Raw genomic sequence first — 24523 nt, 5'->3', positions numbered from 1 at the left:
CCAACGAGTGACCGAGAGTCGACTTAGATTAAGCGGATAGAGAGAGAGATGGCTGGTTTTAAATGCTTAAGGAGTTATATCCTGAAAATAGTTAATTACATTAATCATAGCATCAAGGGTGATGTTTTGTTTTGTTTTGTTTTTTTTGTTGCTTTTTTGTAGGGAATATGTTTGTAGTCCAAAGTGCAAGCACAGTGCTCATGATTCTTGGTGAGAAACTGAATATCTGCACTAAATATTTGCAATAGAATGGACTCTACCAAAGTTCAGATTATGATATTAAACTGGACAATGATTTTCACTAAGAGCAAGGTGCAGGTGGCAGGACTGGAATTAGGGGAAGGATAAAAGTTGTGCTATGAAATGTTACTGTTGCTAGAAACCAGACCTCTCTCACTGAGCCAAGGGCAGGGGTTTTTACATAGGTATAAGAATTATAATGTGTATGGATACTTCTGGAGTGTACATACACTAATTAGATAATTATAATCTAGTGGATATGCAATGTTAATCTGTTAGAAAAGACTTAGATAGCAGAAACAACAGAGTACCTTAACAGTGTTTAGTTATGAACCTTGATGTTCTATGTTCAAATTTCACTGGAGTTGACAAAAAATACTTACCAGTGAGCTTCTGGGTTTTGATTCAATTGACTATGTACATTATTGCTCACAAAATATGTGGCCCTCTGCTAAATTTACTAATCAAGCACTGGGGTTCATTCAGCTGATTATATTTACTATTAAAAAATATGCAGTCCTCTGCTAAACTTACCTGTTAAGTACTAGATTTGATTCAACTAACTTTTATTTTACACTATTACTCACATTAATGTTGATGCTATTGTTGTAGCAAGAAATATGAGAAATTTGAACAATCATAATGCTAATTTCTCAGTTTGTTTTTTAACTCTAATTTACAAACTATTTCTGTCATATTAGAAAATTACTATTTGTAAATCTCACAACAAGAGATATTCAGCAACAGTACTTTGGAGTAAAGATTATTTGCCAACATAACATGACAGTCCTAGTTTAGGACAAATGTTGCTGTAATTTAGCCCCAGGAGACATCGTCTCCAGCTGGCTATATGACATGATCTGTGTCCTTATATTTTTGAACAAGGGAATCTAGCACCCCCACTCAGCTCAAAACAATATCTGTGTATTGTCATGATTTACTACTTATCAACAGGCTGTCTAATGTGTCATAACTTGTTGCCATCCTCCAGATAAGTAGCTCTCCATTTACAGAAATACTGTGTTATATATAGAGAGTTGATAGATTAGTAGTTCAACTTTTTTTTATGTGTCTATTAAAAGCTTTTTTACTTCAGTTTCACAATTATTTTTAAAAAAGTAATTTTCTGTATTTTTATAATTTCTTTTCTTTCTTTTTTTATTTGCAGCTCCATTTTTAAAAGCTGATTTGTCAGCTCATATTACATGCAAAAAGAATATAGATATTAGCTTTCCATATTCAGAAAAGTAAGTGATGTTTTTGAAAATATAAATTTATGATTTGTTGTTAAGATTTACATCCTTAGTCATTAGGTCCTCACCAATTATGAACTCTAAATGGTTAGAGCTCAATTATCTGAAGGAGACAGGAAGGGAGTATTCATTTTGGATAACTGGCCTGATCATATACAAAAGGAAGACATTCAACATAATTACATAAAGTGTCTCTTTACAAAGTTCCTATCATTGAATTGATAAAATGTATACTTACATTAGATATTACTTAAAAATTCATGTTACAAATAAATTACCATTCTCTGTTTAAATAAAAAAAAATATGGAATTGGAGATCCAAAGAAGCATGGTGTAATTACAAAGAATGCATTTGTATCTGCATAAGTTCATAGATTTTGGCACTTATTGGTTTTATGTAAATGATTCTTTGGGGTAGAAGTTGGTCTACATTACTGCATGTACTTTATATGCACTTTCTGACAAGTTGTGGTGCACCTGAGCACTATACAATAATTTCATTATTATTATTATTATTTTGCTAAGAAAATATTTGGCTTTGTTGCTTGAGGTATTTTTGCCAACCATAACATTTGATGAAGATTCATCAAATTATTGACTTCATATTGTGTTTTATACTACTCTATGAAAAGTCACAACCCATAAACAATTTTGTTGATGAAACTGGAGGAAATGTTGGTATAGGATTTTCCTTACCACTCATAGCATCCATACTTCCCTGACTTTGGTAAACTTTTTAATGCATGAAATGAGACTTGGTTGATAACTTTCTTAATCCCTGGTCTTCTTTTATTGATGTTAGACACTGTTACTTTTTCAGTCTTTGATATCTTCTGATCACAATCCGAATGCTGTAAAATCTCACTTTTCTATTCAAATGTCAACCCTATTTGCTTTCTCCTCACAAACCTGGTAACAACAAGCTCAGTGACTTCTAACATATGTGTACTTGAAACAAAGTCTTACAATGAATGATACCATCACTGATTTTGCAATGCTTTTAAATCCCTTCAGCATGTCAGGCATTTTTATGTGTTAAAATTATTTTAAACCCTTAAAATATCCAACTGAGATCAAAGTAATAGAATGATCAATATGTAGGACTTTTATAATGATTATAAACTAAAGATGGGATCATCACACAACTGTAAAACCTCTTTAATATAACAATTAGCTTATAACAGAGTATGAAAATATTGGTTTCAAATTTTGGCACAAGGCAGGCAATTTCAGGGGAGGGGCTGAGTCAGTTACATCAACCCCAGTGCTCAACTGGTGCTTATTTTATTGACCCTGAGAGGATGAAAGGTAAAGTTGACTTAGGTGGAATTTGAACTCATAACGTAGAGACAGACAAAATGCTGTTAAGCATTTTGCCTGGGATGCTAACAATTCTTCCAGCTCCAGCTCACTGTGTTACTGTTTCAAATTTTAGTACAAGGTCAGCAATTTCAGGTGAGGGGCTAAGTCGATTACATTGACTCCAGTACTCAACTGGTACTTATTTTAGTGATCCCAAAAGAATGAAAGGCAAAGCTGGCCTTGGCAGCATTTGAACTCAGAACATAAAGACAGACAAAATGCTGCTGAGCCTTTTTCCCCAGTGTGCTAACAATTCTGCCACCTTGCTGCCTTCAGATTATAAAAATATTGACAGTCAGTCACAGTCTTGTCAGCAACCCATCCCCTTCTATATAGCAATAGTAATGACCACATTCATTAGGGATTGTAAACATTACTTCAATATAGCATAGCTGTCTTATTCAACTTTTCTCCATTTGCTCATAGTCATTCCTCCTTTTCACTCATCTCTTTTCCTTGACACACCAACTGGACAATATCAAGTTGAACTACCATACCATACTTATAGTCAAACCTTTGTTACTTCAATATTGGATAATCTGAAATTAAAATAATTGACCTTTTAGCATTCAGATTTCTCTGACAAATGTAAGGTAAGTGTGAGAGGCCAGATATGGCCAGTTTGAGCATAAAACTGGTAGAATATTTTGGCCAGATATAGCCAGTTTAAATGCTAAAGGATTAATTTCTCAAGCTACTGTGAACATTTAGTTGAGTTTAGGTTACTGTGTGTAATCCCAAACTCAAGGATAATTTCAGTAATTTGAATTTGCCATTAATTATTGTAAGCAGTAAAATACAGAATGGTGGTGCCATTATTACTGTCAAGATTGGGTTACATGGTGTAGCTAACTAAATGTTCATGGAAACTCAAAATATTGTTCAGATAACAGGTTTGACTATAAGTATGGTATGGTAGTTCAACTCGATATTGTCCAGTTGGTGAGTCAAGGAAAAGGGATGAATAAAAGGGAGGAATGGCTTTCAGCCGAAGGAAAGAAGTTGAATGAGACTGCTATATTGAAGAATGCTTGTCAGCCTTGATAACTGGTTTTTAGAGTTGCTAGCTGGAAGAGGTGAGCAAATGCTAACAAAACTGTGCCAGGCTGTCAATATTTTTATACTGTTATCAGTTTATTGCTTGGTCACTACGGCATTTATATTAATCAAACTGTGTCAACAAAGAAGGCCTATCACTATAATTGGTGCAGTGTGTATGCTCCAGCCTGCTCAAATGGTACAGTATAACCTTCCAATTGACATAGAGCATATTTCTAAATATGGTGCCATGTTCAGTGAAATGAGAAATTTATCTTGTTATATTTTATTTTCAAATCATATTTTGTTTTTTCATTTTCCAACCAATATCATCATAATTTTAATCCTCATAGGCAGCAGAAGAGTTTTAGTATGTAGATTTTATAATGTCTGGATAAGCACATCTTCTTCAATCATATGGCTTACAGCCACACTATTGTGAGGGCTTCTGAGATGGGGACTGTATTAAAATTAACCTCAAACAGCTGAGCATGCAGTTGTAGTTTTAAGATACATCTTTTGGATGCTCTGGGATGCATTGTCAGTGATGTTTTCGGAGTCTCAAGGAGTTTCAGGTCTTCCAACATCAGACCCCTCACCTAGTTGATTCAACCAGAGTTGATCAAGTCCCAGCTTGCATCCCTATAACAGCAAACTGCTGATCTTTATCCAAGCCATTTCATGGCCTTCACTACAGCTTCAGTGACAGAATTTATAGCTCTCCTTTTAGTAACCGACTATTATTGTCTTTGTCACCATAGAATCTTTAATACATAATTCTTTGCTGAACCAAAGATCTCAGCAGGATTATAATGGCAAGGGGTGCTGGCCAGCTTTATTTAGCCAAATCACCATCTCTCTTACCTACATAAGAAAAAGACCTGTTCAGTGGACATATAATATATAATCTCAAAATGTTAGATTAAGTCAGTATGTTCACAGCCTCTAGTTTTGTCTTTCAAGCACATACATCCCATCATAAATTTATAAAAACCTGTAGCAGTACTGTGGTTGAGTATAATTCTAATATTCACACATGCTCTAATATTTAAACTAACAACCCCACAAAAATTGCTGACAAAAATTTCCTGGACTAATTACTGGAACTGGTGTACCATTATCATTAGATTTTCTGTGGCACAAATTTTGTCATTGACTACCAATCAATGTTTTTGATAGATTTCCATTGCCTTCTCAAGTAAAATTCAGAATCTTTTTGTTTATTTTTGGGGGGGTTTTTTAACTTCTAAAAAAAATGTTATGCAGTTACTCTTAATGTCTTGTGTGAAATTTGTTCCTTGATATTTCTGATTGTCTTTGTTGGGTTTAGTACAATTTTTTCTCAATGTTAAACAACAAAAATAGCAGATTGGCAGAATTGTTAGATTCTTAGGTCAGTTTAATTAACTTCACTCTAATCCCAAATTTATGGTCATGCATCATTGTTTAAAAAATCATTATATAAGAAATCAGTGATCTATGGAGTGATAGAAAAGGCAGGGTCAAGCTAACTATTTTGCCATATTTAGCTTTATCCTTCCATGTTCTGAGTTCGTGGTTAATTTTGATGTATTTCTCTAGAGTTGATAAAAGAAATAACAGCTAATTCAATTCTTTTTCCCTTTTAATTTGTGGCCTTATTACCAATGAAGGTTTGTCCTTTATAGAATAAGTCTAGATACCTCACAAATTTATTCTATTAATAAACATGTGTGTTTCACAGAAAATAATTAAAATCTAAACTACAGGAATCTTTGTTTTGACAACACTCATTTTTCAGAGTCTCTGAAATTGTTTGGGGATGGACTGTTAAATAAAGATGACAAATATAATTAAAAAAATATGATGGTTGCAACTAGAATGCTTTTGATCATAGGTCTGTTTAATCAAATCTGACTGGAATGTTAAACAACAGTCAATGATACAGCAACACACCCATTACTGACCTTAGTCTTGATCACCCCTTCTCTCTCTCTCTCTCTCTCTCTCTCTCTCTCTCTGACTGAGTAACCCTGTCTCCTTTACAACAAAACACTTGTTTCTGTCTCTCTGTCACACTCTAACCTTTCATCATCTGACATACAAGTTCACCTCCAATACTACATCCCCTCTCAAAGGATCTTTGTCTTGTTGATCCTACCAGTGTTGGTACCTCACAAAAAGCATCCACTGCACAATGTAAAGTGGTTGGCATTTGAAAAAGCATCCAACTTTTAAAAAAAACATGCCAAAACTGACCTCACCTGTGCTGGTGCCACATAAAAACCACTCAGTCCACTTTGCAGAATCGTTGATGCCAGGAAGAGCATCCAACCCTAAAAACCATACCAAAACAGGCAGTGAACCATAGTGCAGTCTTTTGACTAGCCAGCTCCTACCAAACCTTACAACCTATGCCAGTATGGAAAGCAGACATTAAATGTTGATGTTGATGATGAGTTGCTAGTATGTTGGAGATAAGTGATTTTAAAAACCCACAATCCATATTGACATTAAAAATGCACCCCCCAAAAAGGTTACAATTTTCTTTAAGACTAGGAATGTAATTTTTATTGTATAACTCTAAATATTATTATATTTTATTGGTAAATGTTTGTGACTGTGAAAAAACAATATTTATTCATATTAAGATTTAATTTGTTTAGTAACTAACTTAGTTTAAATAGTAACTAACAGAAAACTATTTTTGAAGCTTATCAATTCTGTTAAACTTTGGCTACTGTTTCAACATAGAAAAACTGTATAACTCTCAGATATTCCTGTAGAATCAGTGAGAAGTATTCTTTGAAAAAGAAGAAATAAACAGACCAAAACGTTTTCACTATTCCAATTTGGATTTGTTGAAAAAAAATTGGAATGTGGTTTATTTATATAATGTAAACTGGCAATTATTTTTGCCTAGGATAAAATTAAGATTCCAATGAAAAACAGGTTCAAATAATTATGAAAACAGAAGTTCTGTTAGCAAAATAAAAGGAAGGGATACATAGTTCTTCACAATTTTGTACATTTAGTATCATTTACATTAAAATCTGAATAAAAATTTACAAAAGTATGAATTAACAAAGTAATGAATGTCTGAAACCAGCTCTGACTGTAGCTTATGAACTTAAACAAATATAAGACAGTACTTGTTAGATTAACCCTTTAAGCATTCATTTTACTCTGTCAAATGTAATGCTTATGTATTCACATCATTTAAAATTAATCATGCATAATTTCATAGCTTTGAGATTTCAGTGATGTGATTGTTGATGTTTAAAATGGCACTGTACAGTAGGTGTGAAAGGCCAGATAGGACCATTTTGAAGATAAAACAGGCAGAATGTTTTGGCCAGATATGGCCAGTTTAAATGTTAAAGGGTTAAATGGGGGCAGAATGAATATCCAGCCATAAAAGAAAACACCATTTTCAAAAGTCAGAATTTGACAACTAGACACACATGTTTGAACATTGGTAATTTGGTAATGGCTGAGTGTACATTGAACTTGTTTTGGTGACTGCTTTTTTGATACTGGAAACACACACACACATGCAGAAATATACACATACAGTGAGACATTACAATTTATTAATTGAACACAACTGACCAAAAACACTTTCCCTTCTCCTCATACACATAAGGAGAAATATATTCACTCACATAAACAACAGAAACATAAAAACATCTGATGTCAAAATAAGTCTGCTTCAAATCAACACCAGACAGGTGGCACCAAACAGCTGCACCAACCCTTTAAAGGATACCAGCATTCCAAAGTAGATCTACAAGAAAAGTGCAAAAATATATAGAGTAAAGCATGAAAAACAGATGTTAAATGTTGATGATGATAAAATTTAGTTTCAGTTTCTTGTTGGTTAACCACCCGATCAGTCTTGATTAAGCAGACTTATGATCAAAGACATTACAATTATGACTACCCATTTTTCCTGTTGGGTAGGGATCTCTCCTCATCAGATAACATACCTTAGACCAGAATTTCTTAACTGAGGTCCATATCAGATTTTGTTGTTAAAATTTGTGTAATAACTTGGTTATATTTATACAACACAAAATATTTTAATTTTTTTTAATACAATTTCTAATATTTAATTATAAAAATATAATGGGATCTCTTAAACATCAAATAGCTATGAGGGTCCACATGAGTGAAATAGGAATCAAAGGAGTTCATAGGCAAAAAAATGGTTAAGAACCACTGCCTAAGACCATCCAATGTGCCTTTCTTTTTTGGAAATAAGATGTAATGATGCAGATATTGCAACTCTGTAATTGGCTCATACAGTTGTTATTCTGATACTGCGAAAAGTCTCAATATGGTGGAAGTTGGAATACCTCAAAGAAGATCTTAATTATTGATTAAAGGTTGTTATTTAGACCTAAATCATGGAACAGATTTATGATTAAAGGCACTCCAATCTTGACTGTCATTTTTTGAGGTTATCTCAAATTATTTTATCTAATGTGTCTTTCCCTATCTGAAGAAGGTGGAGTGTGATTTGAACAAGAGTTGACTGCTATTTCTAGTGGGTCAAACAACCACAAAAGAGTGTGTGTATGTGTATGCACATGCCACATGCACACAAGTGTGTGTGTTGTAGATTAGAGATGATTTCATCAATTGTTATCATTTGTAATATTCTAAAGATTATAATGAAGGACATGTTTGTTCTGAATTTCATGTTGCAATATGAAATATGCCACAGTATAAGTTTTAACTGAAAACTAGTTAAATTTATGGTTTAAAGAGATTAGATATCTTTTGAATTGCTACGTAATGGAAGGATGAATGTGAGATCGTCATTAGAGTAAAAGTTAGTGTACAAAAAGATTGGACTTTTTAGTACAGAAAATGAAATGGAAAATTGGTCTTCTAAAAGGGAAATACACAAAAATAAATATTTTACCATTTTCTAACTTGTTCTAGGTTTTCATTCTTCATTAGATTTGTACTCACAAGCATTGTCTTAGATTTTAATTTCCCTAGTATGGAGGTTGTTGACTGTTTTTACTTTTGTGTGTTAGTCAGAAGAGAAGGGCACTGATCATGACCTTCTTAGGCCAAGGTGCTTGATCTGCAGCTGATTTTATTTCCTTGTTCAGATACATTTCAATAAATATTTAATCATTCACTGAAAATTATCTATTCTTTGTAGAAATAATAAAAAAGAAACTGCTTCATACAAGTCCTCTCAAGCTTCTACTTCTCAAGAAAATCCATCAACGTCCACTCCAAAGCCATCAGGATCAACATCTACTCCAAAGCCATCAGGATCAACACCAAAGCCATCAGGATCTCAAAATTATGAGAATTTTGTTCCCAAATGGTTCAAACTGGGTAAGTTTTCATGTATGAAATTTCAAGCATTTGTCATTTTCTAGAATGTGCATATATAGCAACAAGTCCAGTGTTAAGTAGATAATATCTGAACTTTTCTGTAGCAAGTGACATAAAACAAAAGTAAAACACTAGTCTTCTGTGTTTATTATTTAGCTTTCATTCCAAGTTGTAGGTATTTCACTTCACTTTTATTGCTAATATCTTTTAGAAAAGGCTCTTATAGCTGAATCACTACCAGAACTAGAGAAGTTCCAGGCATAGAAGCAAGATCTAGAATCGAAGGGCCTTAGAGTTAACCAAGCAAAAACCAAAGTCTTAGTAAGTAGGAAGGCAGACAAATCACAAACCCTTTCTTGATCTGTAGAAAAGGTGCAAGTAGAAACTTCATAAGATGCACCTGGTGTAAGGTTTGGGCACATAAAAGGTGCAACAATATCAGAGGAAGGTTTACAGAGAAAATAGCTTTCGTATGTGGAAGATACGCAGGTACAATAAACACCAAAATTGTACAGAAAATAAACTCCATCAACTACCAGGTGGTAACCTAGAGGTAGTAGACAGCTTCAATTATCTATGTGACCAAGTTAGTAGCGGAGGTGGATGCTCCAAGAGTGTAGCTGTGAGAATAAGATTAAGCTGGGTGAAGTCCAGAGAGCTCCTACCTCTGCTGGCAACAAAAAGCCTCTCTCTGACTGAAAGGCAAATTGTATGGTGCATGCCTGTGTGCGAACAGCTATACTACATGGCAGTGAAACATGGGCTGTGACAGCCAAGGACATGCACAGGCTTGAAAGAAATGAAGCCAGTATACTTTGCTAGATGTGCAGTGTCAGTATACATGTTCAACAGAGTATAAGCATCTTGAGAGAAAAGTTAGGCATAAGGGGCATCAGCTGTGGTGTGCAAGAGAGACAACTGTGCTGGTATGGTCACGTGATGTGTATGGATGACAACAGTTGTGTAAAGAAATGCCGATTTCTAATTGGAGGGAACCTGTGTTAGAGGTAGACCCAAGAAGACCTGCAATGAGGTGGTGAAGCAGATTTGTTGAACTTTGGGCCTCACAGAGGCGATGACTAGTGACTGAGACCTTTGGTGATATGCTGTGCTTGAGAAGACTCATCAAGCCAAGTGAAATTGTAGTCGTGGCTGATGCTGGTGTAATGTAACTGGCATATAAAAAGCACTTTTCAAGCAATGGGCTTCACAGAGGCAATGTGGTTGAACTGCTTTTCAGTGTTGGGCTTCATGCAGGCAATGACTGAGACCTTTGGCATTACGTCATGCTTGAGAAGAAGACCCATCGAACCGAGCAAAACTGCAGTCATGGCAGATACCAGTGTCACACAGATGGCATGTAAAAGCACCCATTACACTTTCAGAGTGGTTGGCATTAGGAAGAGCATCCAGCCATAGAAACCATGCCAAATAAGAATGGGGTCTGGTGCAACCTTCCAGCTTTCCAAACCTGGTCAAACCATCCAACCCATGCCAGCATAGACAACAGACATTAAATGATGATGATGTTTTGGAAAAGGTATAAACATTACAACAGTTTATCCTCTTTAGATTGTAAATATGTAATAAAATAATTCTTGAAATGCTTATTATAATTCTTGTATAGTTCTGTGGGCCCTGATAAAGTCAGATCTATAACTGTTCAAGAGGAATGTACATATGGTTTTGACATGGTATTTGCATCTTTCCTATGGAATGATAGAAATTTGGCTTCACTGTATGTTTTTTTTTAACAAGGATATCATTGCATCATGAATTTCTGACAGAACAAGATGCCCATCATGAAAATGAAATATCTCTTTGTACATTACCTGGCATACATTTCTTACCTCTGAAATTGCAGCCAGGTCTCTTGCCAAGAGGATTGTTATTGATTTTGTAGAATCCTACTACTTGCAACTCTCACCAAAAGAGGTTCTATAAAGTAATTCTTCAGCTGATAAAGCCACTGCATTTGCTGCCTAACTTACTTCCAACTCTATATTCAATAAAATCCCTTTCCTAATTCTTATCTTTTAGACCACTTCCTTCAACACCACATGTACATAATCATCAGTGTGAATTTTCATTTGATCATTTCAACCTACTAACATTGTGCTTCCCATTAACCTCTAACAATGCACCCCAGTGATCTGTCTACCAAATTCTTTTCAGTTTTGAAGGATATATCCTATTCTACAGAAAGGCATGGCTGTGGTAAGAAGTTTGCTTCCCAACCACTCTTGAGAGTGGATTTTTTTAGGCGGAAACTGAAAGAAGCCCATCACATATATATATATAGTGATGGTTTTTTGCTAACTTAATGCAGCAGTCCCAGGAAAAGGAAGAATGCTTCTGCTATTTAGCTCCAAGAAACAACGTTTCTAGTTAGCTGCTTGATACAAGCATTCTGTGTCCTTAACTTTTCAAACAGGGGAGATAAGGACCTACGCCTAACAAAGCCAGCATCCAGAGACTAGTTTCAGGATAGATGCCCTTCATCAGTCTGGAGTAGCTTGGCTTTGCAAGCTGTCAGTGCTAAATCGCTGTTGAAAACTTTTTGAATTTCAAGTGAAATAAATTCACTGATCTACGAAATTAGAAATATTGCATTTCTAAATCTTTTAGAGAGAGTTATGCAGTAGCAGCACGATAAAGTGATGGTTTGTTGCCAACTTAATGTGGCAGTCCCAGGAAAGAGAAGAGTGCTACTGCTATTTGGCCCCAAGAAACACCATTTCTGGTTGGCTATGTGTCCTGTGTCCTTAAGTTTACAAACGCCCTACAAATGTTTGACTTCACAATCTATGTCTATAACATTGCATATTTCATCTTCAAATTAGGCTTCCATTTCAGGACTAGAAAATACCTCAGGTCTGATCAATAGTTCACCTCTACCATATTAGAATCCTGTTCACATGTTTGAAACTAGCACTAATACTTCACACACAGACATCCAAAACAAAAAGGCATTTTGACTGATTGGCAAAGATTTTCTAATATATAACTCACAGAAATACTGTCTCTTCTCTCTTTTGATCTCTCCATTGCAATAATCTCTGCTCTTCTAAACTAACAAGTGACCTACCCTCTCCATCCAAACCCACCCAACTCATCTTGCTCTTCTTTCTTCAAAAACAACTTAGATAATGTGGTCCTGCATACCTCTAAAGACACAATATACTCAGTGCTAGAATGCCTTTGATCATAAATTGCTTGATTTCAGTTGGCCTGGGGCTAAACAAAACCAGCAACCAGCTACAACTTTTTGGTAACTTTATTAATGGTGAAAGGATGAAAAGTTTATTGACTTTAAGTACAATTTAGTCTCGTAGCCATATACTGCCAAAATGCTTATCAATTATAGACTAAGTTAGCAAACAGTCTTCCTTTTTGCCTTAAGTGGAACAGAATAAATAATTGAGAATTTCTCCAGCCAATGGTAGGAGTAGAGCTGTTATGATGAGCTGTTTCTGATAAAATTAGAAACAAACTTGAGCAGTTTGAAATTTTGGATGAAAATCAGGATAAAATAAACTATTGAAAACACTGAACAATGGGAGCAGTGTGATTTCTGAAAATGATTAAGTGAATAACAATTTAAGATAAGAATCTGAATAATATTTATAATTTGACCTTTAATATTAAGATTTAATTTTTTTTTTATTCTTCCAGGCAACAAATAACACAGCTTCCAGCAAAAATGGTTGAAACTGATTAGAAAATATCTTACTGACAAGTTGAGATATTTTCATTTCTATTTTATAAATTAAATTGTTACATAAGTCTTACCAACTAAGTTGGTTTTGTAATGGTATTTCTTTATTATTATTATTACACAGGGTGAGTTTTAGTTACTTCTGTTTTTTTTTTTCTGAAGTTCTTAAGGCTCTTCAATAATTATTCATGTTCTTACTGCTTTAATGAACAGAAATAATTGTACACTGAGTAAAATATTTTTTGCTTTCTTTGCTGATATCCAGTTAAGCTCAGACGTTTTAGCCCAGAAATGAACTTCTATTTATGGACTAAAATTGTTGGCATTTTACAAAAATAGAAATAAAAAATGAACTGTTAATGAATTACATTCGTGATAACAAAAGAAGCAAGTGATAATTATTGCAGATACCAAAGACTTTTCTCAAATATAGTGTTTCTGGCTCTAGAAATAGAACCTTGTGATACTTTATATCACAACTTGCATAACATAGAAGGAATATTCTGTTCACATCCCATACTGTTTATATGCATACACACAAGCAGAAGCTGCTTATTGTAACAACTTTTTTTGATAACATGAAGCAAATAAAGAATTTGAGATCACCCAAGTTCAATAGGAAAATGGTTAATAATGTTATTCATGATAGTTTGAGATCCAGCAATTTTAACGAAAAATGGGTTAAGATAATTTGTAATTTATAATATGCAGCTTCCACTGGAAATATTACTTAGATATACATATTATACTTAACCATTGAGACCTAATTAAGATAGCATATATATACCAATACAAATACAACTGTTTGATTTTTTTTTCCCATCATGTTATTTTTGTGAGATTTTAATTAATGTATTTCTATTTTCCTGTCATAAATAAATGAATGGATACATGCTATCTTTTTTAATAGTGTGTTATATTGTATAAACTGAAATAAAATATTTCAATGGGACTTCAAGAGTGTGAAGTGTTTAATTGTATTCTACAAAAATTATATAGAGTTTATCCTTGAATATAAATAAGTTGATCTTTCAGTGAAAATATATATCATTATCGTTATTTAACATCTATTTTCCATGCTGACATGTGAATGTTTATATATATATATATATATACCCTCACATACACATACATATAGTACAGGTCTTCTCAAGAAGACCTGTACTCTGCAGCAGAAGTGTTAAGGCTGCTCCTTCTGATGGTGTAAAGTACTCATGGCAGTGTCACATAAAAGTGCCCTGTGGTACCATGTGAAAGTACTGGTGCAGCAACACATAAAAGCACATGTGCGGTGTCACGTAAAAGTGTCCATGCAGTACCACATAAAAGCACATGTGTGGTGCCATGTAAAAGCACTCAGCACACTCTGTAAAGCGGTTGTTATTAGGAAGGGTATCCAACCATAGAAATCATGCCAAATCTGACAGGAGTCTGTTGCAGCTTGCCAGCTCTGGTCAGACCATCCAACCCATGCCAGCACCCTAACTGGGCCAACAAATCTGTTCCCAATGATATCAACCCACAACATGACTCCTCCACCCTGTTGTTGACGTCGTAAACGTTGGTAATGCTCATCTCCAAAACAGAACCAACCATTTGCCCAACCGTCAGGTTCATCAAGGGTCACTGAACTGAACACAATTCATGTCTAATGTCATGTACTTTTGGGCCCATTGAAGCCTCAAACTCTTGTGAGGAAGTAGTTTCAGGGGTTCTCACATGGAAGCCATCGTCCCGAGGATGTGATTTCTGGTGGTTTTCAGTACATGAGGAAGTTCAGAGGTAGTGAAAATAGCTTTGCTTGTTTGTCCAGGTTTCCCATGTAACTTGCAGCCTGGCAGTACATATACTAAAATTGGAATGATACAGAGTAGATTAGCATGGCCCCTGTGCAAGGATGACACGCAAATTCGTGAAGCGTTCCATATTTTTCTAACGGCAGTGCATCAGCATGGCCGCATCTCTGAGCTGAAACTACAGAAAAAAAAATATTCCTTAAATCTCTAGTTGTCACAGTCTTGGAGGTACCACAATCAGATCAGTTCTTCCTTGGCGCACATGAGGCTAAATAATTCATTATGTCAATAAATGTTATAATATTATTATGGTTTCCTGTTAAATAAATACTCAATGTATGCTTAATATGTATCATTACCCTTCATTTTCTGAAAACAATTGTCTAGATTGGCTATTTTCCTTCAAAATTTATTAGCATGGTTCAAAACTGAAGAATCTGAAAGGAAATTACACAGAATAATGAAAACATAACGATGGTGTTGCCAAAGTGTGCAAACCAGCTGGGAAAAAGTTTTATCAAAATCAATTTACAGAAAACTGAGAAATCCTAAATTTCACTCCTAAGTTATTAGCGTGGTTTTGGGTGTAGTTGTGAGCTTCTAACAGTTTCACATATTGAAGAAATCCTTTAGGCTGGTTTTATACACACACACACACACACCAGCAATGGAAAGTACTTTGCCAATTTGCTGAAGCAGTTATGAAAAGCTATCTAGACCAAATGCCCAAGAAAACTGATAAAAGGTGTCTTGATTCATTAGGACTATGCTCTAGCACACAACTCTTTCGTTTCACTGGCCGCTGTGCATGACTGGCTTTGAACTGGTTGAACAGCCTCCCAATACTCCTGATTTGACCTCATCTGATTATCATCTGTTCCCTAATATGAAAAAACACTTGGCTGAGAACCAATATCACAGTGATGACGTTATAGCTGCTGTTGAAGACTTTTTTGATCAACAGAATGAAAGCTTCTTCACCAATGGGATCCAAGCACTGAAATACTGATGGATGAAGTGTGGACCACAAGAGGGATTTTGCTGAAAAATAAACCTCACTCATGAGAGTATCTTGGTCAGCCTATGAACTTTTCAGCCGACCCTCATAGCATAATAAACAATGGATGTGCAAGTGGTGAAGTGGAATCACAGGCAGGCTGAAACGGAAAGCAGACTTTGTATATGGTAGATTAACACTGAGCAAATGGGGAAATAGATTAGGCTCAGCAAAACTACAACTTTGTCAAGAATTATATTCTAATATTGGATCACATGGGCATATGGCCTAGTGGTTAAGAGCGCGGGCTATGAACCCCAAGTTTCCGAGTTAGAGTCCAGGCAGTGACCTGAATAATAATAATAACAACAACAATAACATCGAAAAATACTTTAGGAATGAGAACCGAAGTTCAAAATTTCCCCAAGACACCTGATGAAGGCTGGAAGGTATATTAGCCAAAACGTATTAACAGCAAACAAGATGAGGACAAATATCCATCAAATGTAAATAATGTACGTAATTCCTCAGCCCTTAAATATAAAACTGTATTATATATATATATATATATGTATATATATATGTGTGTGTGTATATATATATATATATATATATGTGTGTGTGTATATGTATATATATGTAATGGCTAATAAAATGAATGGTTTACACCTGGTAGCTTACTGGTAAAGCACGGCCACTTTCAGAGTGATCATTAGATATATAACAAATGAAAGAAAGAAGATGGAATATACAAGGATTTATTATTAATCACGACAATTATTTTGACACATCGATTCCTCTTGGGTGGGACACTCAACAACTGGTTCAGGAGCATCTGATAGTACAGATGCATCTCATCGGGTGATAAATAAATAAATACAACTTGTTAAAATGACTGCTCCGCAGTGTAACTTTCCATTTTGTAGAGAGAAAAACAGCCAGACAGAGGAAATATTTTCATTTATACAGAAGATCAAAAATAAATTTGCAGATGACAAAAAGAGGAACAAACACATAATACAACAGTAAGACTATATCTATATCTTTTTCCTTATAAATGTCCTGAAAACTACTCACAGCCTTGGTTTCGTTATCTCATTTTGTCTAATATATACATGCATGCTAATTCAAGACCCATATTAGACTCCTCACTCGTATCACTATCAAACCAAGAGTTTAACGTTTAACTACAGTCTGTCCATAGCACTTACTTGGCGTTACCTGCCACTTTTTGGGTCATCTAGATACCAATGCCTCCTCCTTTCTTTCCTTTCCTGAGCGTCCAATAACACTATACTTGTTCCACATCCTCACGTTGTTGTGTTTTCATGTTTGAATTAACTTTATATATATATATATATATATACACACACACACACACACAACAGGCTTCTTCCAGTTTCCTTCTACCAGATCCACTCACAAGGCTTTGGTCACCCTGAGGCTGTAGTAGAAGATACTTGCCAAAGGTGCTACACAGTGGGATTGAATCCGGAACCATGTGGTTAGGAAGCAAGCTTCTTACCACACAGCCACGCCTGCACCTCTCTCTATACACACACACACACACACAATACTTCAGGTATATTCAATGCTTTTTGTATTTATTTTGTTTCCTTTTGAAATGTGGGTTATTAACAATGTAATTCTTAATGTGTTTTGGATGATCTCATGATGAATTTTTCCTTACAGCAAACTGTTTTTATGCCCTGTGAATTTTTTTATAACAGAATTTTACCTGTATGTATAGTTAGGTGTGTGTTTGGGGATGGATAGATAGACAGATAGATAAACAGACAGACACATATACATATTAGCAGCCCAACGGAGGCTCCCTTGATTGTTGAAAAATTTGACGAGTTTATGATGTTTACCTGTTACTCATTATGCTAAATTCATTGGCCAAAAAAGCAATTTTTAAACTCATTTCTTTCTTTCTCTCTCTCTCTCTCTAATGTTGCATCATTCTTAAACTACATACAAAATGTGTATTTTAATTCTACATTTCTTTCCCTATATCTTAATTGGATGAAAAATGTATTTGACTTGGAACCATCTTACGAACTCACTACTCAACTGTTCCTACAATGTGTTTGTGCATGTGACTCTGTGTGTGTGTGTGTGTGTGTGTGTGTGTGTGTGTGTGTGTGTGTGCATGTGTGTATGTGTGTGTGCGTGTATGGGTGTGTGTGAGAACAATTGCATAATTGTTCCAGAAGGGTGTAGAAATGATCTTGGGAGATACAACACAATAAAAGAATTTGTCATGAACACATAATTATCATGAATAATTATATCCATAATTAAGATTGTTGATAAGCAATGAATAATTTTCTTTCTACAGACAATTACATGTGTAAAGGCAGTCACTCCCAGTTACCATCAATTTAGACAAGAATTGTGTGGAATGCAATTTCACAAAATAAAAAGAAAACTATATATAAATAGGTGCAAGCATGGGTGTGTAGCAGGTGTGGGCATGGATGTGTGGTAAGAAGTTTGCTTCCCAGCCATATGGTTCCAGGATCAATCCCATTGCACAACACCTTGTACAATATAGCCTCAGGCTGACCAAAACCTTGTGAGTGGATTTGGTAGACAGAAACTGAAAGTGGTCCATCCTCTGTGTGTGTGTGCGTGTGTGTTTCTTTGTGTCTGTCCTCACCACGATCACAACTTGACAACTGCTGTTGGTATGTTTACGTCCCTATAACTTAGTAGTTCAGCAAAAGAGACCAATAGAATTGGTGCCAGGCTTAACAAAACATTAAGAACTAGGATCAATTCATTCAACTAAAAACAATTTCTTCAAGGGTACCCCAGTATGGCCACACTCTAATGGCTGAAACAAATAAAAGATAAAAGATATACACACCCACAAGTGAGTGGACAAACAAACGAAAGTGGTGCTCAACACATTTAGCAGAAGTGATATATACTGGTTTCAAATTTTGGCACAAGGCCAGCAATTTCACCGCAGGGGTTAAGTTGATTACATTGACCCCAGTGTTCAACTGGTACTTATTTTATGGATTGCAAAAGGATGAAAGGCAAAGTCAATCTCAGTGGAATTTGAACTCAGAACATAAAGATGGACAAAATGCCGCTAAGCATTTTACCTGGCATGCTAATAATTCTGCCAATTCATCACCTTGGGAAGTCATATATATATTATTTAATAACAGTTAGACTCAACTCCATGTAACATTAAGTTTCACAGGTTCACAGAACAAACCTATTTTGTCTAGCATCTAGAAAAGCTGGTGTAGTTCAATGATTTTTAAACTCTTCATTAAATACCTACAAGATAAGTTCATTCTATACATGTATGTGTGTGTATGTATATATATATATATATATAGTGACGTATATTTGCCATTTCAATATGGCTAACCCCTAAGGGTGGATGCTACTGTAGTTTTTATCCCCAGGAGGACACACTCCTCCAGCTGGCGGAGGAGTGTGTCCTCCTGGGGCTAAAAACTACAGTAGCATCCACCCTTAGGGGTTAGCCATATTGAAATGGCAAATATACGTCACAATGTGTTACCGCTACTGTAGATAACTCACTTTGATATTTATCATTGTTATATATATATATATATATATATATATATATATATATAATATATATATATATATATATTATATATATATATATATATATATATATCAGGCACATGCCATCAGTAATTACTCAGGATAGGCAGTTGGTGATCTTTATGTAGTAAAACACACAAAAAATAAGTGAAACACAAGCGTGCAACTGAGTTAAAGGCAGATTTACTTCTGCTTTTATAGCGTGTAAAGAAAATGGTGTTGTAGGAGTGTATGCAACACGTGTATTATAGCGGTACTATGCGTAGCTTAAATACTGAGATTGTAAAAAGAGAACCTGTGTTTTTAGTTATCAAAAGTTTATTTATTTGCTTATTGGTTTTAGTCAAGTACAAACATTTCGTCCTCTTTTGGAATATTGTCATAAATCATCAAACACCAAACTTCAGATGGAATTTCTTGTAAATCCATTACCTGTAGAATCATGGACCCCAATCTCTAATGTTTGACAATATAACTTTCCTTAAATGAATACTTTATGTTCAAGTACCCTGCTCGTAGTGCATTGGCAATGCAACTGCCAGTAACTTTATTCCATGAATTCTTCACCCAATTCACGACTTCTTGGAGGTTGGGTTTGACAAAGTTTCCTCGCTGATTTCTCCCCATTCTATGTTTGATATATTCAGTCACTTCCATCCGCAAATAATCCTTGTAGGGCTTGTTTATTACAAGATCTAATGTTTGTAGATATGAAGTCATTCTCACGGGAATCATTATGTGGTCAATTCTTCTTTCAGAAGGGAAGGTTTTCATATCTTTTGCACGATGAGTACTGAGATATGGCAAGGGATTACCGTATATGTGTACATGTAAAATGAGAGAAGACAAGTCTCTATCTTTTGCATCCTGTCGTTTGGCATGTATACATATATATATATATATTTGTGTTTCATACCCAAACTATTATAGTTAATATATCTTATTGTTTATCTGCACATAATTGCACCCCCTCATTCTCTCTATTTATTTATATATATATACATATATATATATATATATACATATATATATTTATATATATATTATTTATATATATATATATATATATATTATATATATATATTTATATATATATATATATATATATATATTTATATATATTATATATATATATATATATATATTATATATATATACTCTTTTACTTGTTTCAGTCATTTGACTGCAGCCATGCTGGAGCACCACCTTTAGTCAAGCAAATCGACCCCAGGACTTAATCATTCTATAGGTCTCTTTTGCCGAAACACTAAGTTACGGGGACATAAACACACCAACATCGGTTGTCAAGCGATGTTGCGGGGAGAAACACAGAAACACATACATATACACGACGGGCTTCTTTCAGTTTCCGTCTACCAAATCCACTCACAAGGCTTTGGTCAACCCGAGGCTATAGTAGAAGATACTTGCCCAAGAACCCGGAACCATGTACTTACCACACAGCCACTCCTACACCTATGTATATATATATATACATATATTGGCGTTAGGAAGGGCATCCAGCTGTAGAAACATTGCCAAATTAGACTGGAGCCTGGTGCAGCCTTCTGGCTTCCCAGAACCCCGGTCGAACCGTCCAACCCATGCTAGCATGGAGAACGGACGTTAAACGACGATGATGATATATATATATGAAATGATTTGTAATTTACAAATAAATGGCAGGATGAAAATATTAGTAGCTGATTTCATTGTTTCAATGTAAGATATAACTTTCAGTTGTGGTACACAGATGATTTGCAGTTTTGTTATCCATTCTGTAGATAGTTAAGTTCATCTGTGGGTGACTGCTAGAAGAAGGAGAGAAAAAGAGTTAAAAAATTACCTCCCTGGATTGATGAGTAGAGAGGGCAAAAGTTGCATAGTCCCACTGTAACAAGTTATACATGAAGTGCTCCTTTTGGTCAGGGGCCAAGCAAAAAAGTAGAACTGAATTTGGGTTCTGTATTTATGTTTTCTAACTAAATTAGGTCAAGCTAAACAAAGGATTATTCATCTGTTATCGGCTTTGACCTAAGTTTTGCTTGAAATGGTTGCAAGTTGATAGTTGATTCTCATGAATTTCTGAGTGTAAATGCTAAGAACAAGAAGAAGGAACTAGTAGAAAAATCTAGGCTTAGGTTTCGAATCTTAGCTAAGAATCTAGGAAGCAATTTGCTACATATTTTTGTAAACTTTAAATCATAATTACTCAATTCACTCATCAACTTCAGAAACAACCTACCACTACTTCAGTACCAAAATAGTGATAGGTTGCTTGTATGCTTAACAAGTGAATTGCACAACTATGATTTAATCTTGTCAGTTGTTGTATATTATACAATGGTAAACTCAGGTTGTTTCAACTTGACACATTTCTGATTTTATTGAAAATGTTTACACACTTGGCTTTTCATGGAATATCACCATTAATAAAGTTATGTATCTTAAAAGTTTTAATTTCTTTTGTAATTTTAGCCAATAAGATCCATCCAGTTTTGATTGTGAAAGGCATCATTTTTCCTTTTTATTTTTGATTTTGGAAACCAGTTATTCGGTGGGGGAGGGGGATTAATAATAAAAACTTTACTTTTGAGAAGTTAATAATAAATCATTATGCAATCTTTAAAGATGAACAATATTTAATGAAAAGAAATGAAACAAAACCACAAATTAACTTTTACAATGAAAGTGGTTGAAATTTTTATGTCTGAACCACCAAATAAATTCACTAAGATACAAATCAATCACAGAACAATGAATGCCACAACATCATTTATTTGTACTTTTAGGCAGTTCTGTATGCTTTCCACTTGATTATATGTGGGCCCCACCTTCCAAAATGACAAACTTAGAACTGCTATTCACCATTCCATACTGAAAGTCTCTAGGCTGGTATGTGTGGGATACAGGATTAGACTAACCACAAGTCACTATATATATGTGTATGTGTGTGTAGTGGTTCTTAGCAGAATTAACGCCCACATGCATACTTCAGGTGTACTGCTGTCACAACTTTGTACGGCAGACAGAAATATCTGCCAGGTCTTGTAACACACACCTCCAAAAGCCTGCTGCTGCAGTAGCACTCTTAGTTGTATTTGCATCTGGACTTCATCATTTTGTCTACCTTAACTATTATTCCAAGACTGCCTAACTATACTGGGTTATGAAGTAATCCTCTGCACATGGTTCTTCCATGTAATTGTTGTAACAACTTTGCTGCCATGGTTCATTTGCAATCCTTCTTCACAAAGACAAACAATTGTAAGTTCTTTCATCTGAGAATAACCAAACACAGCTTGGCTTGTTAGCAGAAGAATGCCACCTTCTAACCAGGTTCCTTTCTGTGCAGACACAAATCTAAATTTGCTTAACTTTTTTTCTGACAGCTCTATAAGACATTTCCAACAACAAAGAATATCACCATATTATGTTTTCATTGACAAAACTTCATATTTCTTTCCTTCAGTTAGAACTAACTAACTGCATTCTCTTGAACTTTCTATTTTTCCCACAAACTTCTCAAATTCTCTACTCAGTCACTAATGATGCTCTCAACTGTTTGGTTTCAATTTGTTGCTTCTCCACTTGATCATTAATAATAGCTTCAATTGGTTGCTATAGGAACATATAGTAAACTCAATTTCAATCATTCCAAGAATAGATGGATCTGATTGGCTAAAATTACAAAAAATTTTAATTTTTAAAGACTTGTAATTTTTTTAGAATCAATTTCTCAAAAAAATGGCTGCAATTTTCAATTTTTGGCAAAAAAATATATATAACTAATAATAATAAATTACATTTGTGTTAAAATTTTCAATAAAATCAGAAGTGTCAAAATAAAAAGATCTCTAAATTCTATTAACATGATGTTGATTGCTCTATTTCCTTATCTGGCAATCACATACACATCATCATCAGTTGGCATGGGTTTGACAGTTTGATATGAACTGACAAACCAGAGGGTTGTACCAAGCTCCAGTGTCTGTTTTGGAATGGCTTCTACAGCTGGATGCTTTCCCTGATGCCAACCATTTTACAGAGTTTACTAGGTGCTATTTTCATGGCACCAGCACTGGTGGGATCACCAAGTATTCACAAGACAAGACCCCTTGACTGAGTTGGGTATAATATTAAGGGATATGAAAATATAGCAGAACAACAGGAACAAATGAATACATGGCTTCCCTTTCTGGAAAGAAAGAGAGATGGGAGGTCAAGGTACAAGGTAACCATACAGATGCATACACACAGGTCAAAAATAAGCTACAAGTTAACCCTATAGCAAACAAATTACTCTGTCAAATATAATACTTATTTTACTCTTTTACTTGTTTCAGCCATTTGACTGTGACATTGCCAAACCACTGCATTAAAGAGTTTTAGTCGAAAAAAATGACCCCAGGATTTATTCTTTCTAAGCCTGGTACTTGTTTTATCAGTCTCTTTTGCCGAACCACTATGCTATGGGTACGTAAACATATCAGCATCAGTTGTCAAGCAATGGCATGGGGATAAACACACATACACACACACACATAAATGTATACATATATATTAATAATATTTTATAAGCTTATACACACACACATATATATACAACAGGCTTCTTTCAGTTTCTGTCTACCAAATCCAATCATAAGGCTTTGGTCAACCCGAGGCTATAGTAGAGGACACTTGCCTTAGGTGCTATGCAGTGGGACTGAACCCAGAACCATTTATTCATATTTTATTTATTTACATTTTTTAAAATGAATCATGTGTTATCATGTAGCCTAGAGATTTTAATGTTGTGAGTGTTTATTTTTAGAATGATATTGCAAGGTAGGTGTGAGATGCTGAATCTGGTCCATCTGAACATTAAATAGGTAGAATATTTGAACCAGACACGACTGGTCTAAATACTAAAGGGTTTAAAGAAAGAACTTTACCCAAAAGATTATGAAAATAAAAGATGCATCCGAGCACTCATCATCATCATCATTGTTTAACGTCCATACTGCCATGGGTTAGATGGTTTGACTGCTCCAATCTGATCTGGCAAGGTTTCTACAGCTGAATGCCCTTCCTAATGCCAATCATTCTGAGAGTGTAGCAGGTGCTTTTTACATGCCACTGGCATGGGAGCCAATCCAGCGGGACTGGCATCAACCACATTCACAAGGTGCTTTTT

At 34.9% G+C, this 24523-nt stretch overlaps 1 protein-coding gene and 1 non-coding gene across 6 annotated transcripts in view; both read left to right on the top strand.

The window, feature by feature from the left end:
• Positions 1-13622, top strand: part of LOC115210863 (tether containing UBX domain for GLUT4) — a 57019-nt gene extending 43397 nt beyond the window's left edge. For 2 of the 5 annotated variants that reach the window (XM_036502081.1, XM_036502080.1), the window contains exons 17-19: positions 1409-1487; positions 9052-9235; positions 12913-13622. In XM_036502081.1, the coding sequence (XP_036357974.1) occupies positions 1409-1487; positions 9052-9235; positions 12913-12954 (305 nt within the window). In that variant the 3' untranslated portion in view covers positions 12955-13622. Of the gene's footprint in view, positions 1-1408; positions 1488-9051; positions 9236-12908 lie in introns of all 5 variants that reach the window. The other 3 variants (XM_029779624.2, XM_036502082.1, XM_029779625.2) reach the window with 3 other exon arrangements.
• Positions 13623-14773: 1151 nt separating this feature from the next.
• Positions 14774-14883, top strand: LOC115211341. The gene has a single exon (XR_003881609.1). It is a non-coding gene; the product is annotated as a U6 spliceosomal RNA (small nuclear RNA).
• Positions 14884-24523: the final 9640 nt, after the last annotated feature.

The sequence above is a fragment of the Octopus sinensis genome, linkage group LG4, assembly GCF_006345805.1.
Source record: "Octopus sinensis linkage group LG4, ASM634580v1, whole genome shotgun sequence".
NCBI lineage: Eukaryota > Metazoa > Mollusca > Cephalopoda > Octopoda > Octopodidae > Octopus > Octopus sinensis.
This window is presented reverse-complemented; position numbering and strand designations above follow the sequence as displayed.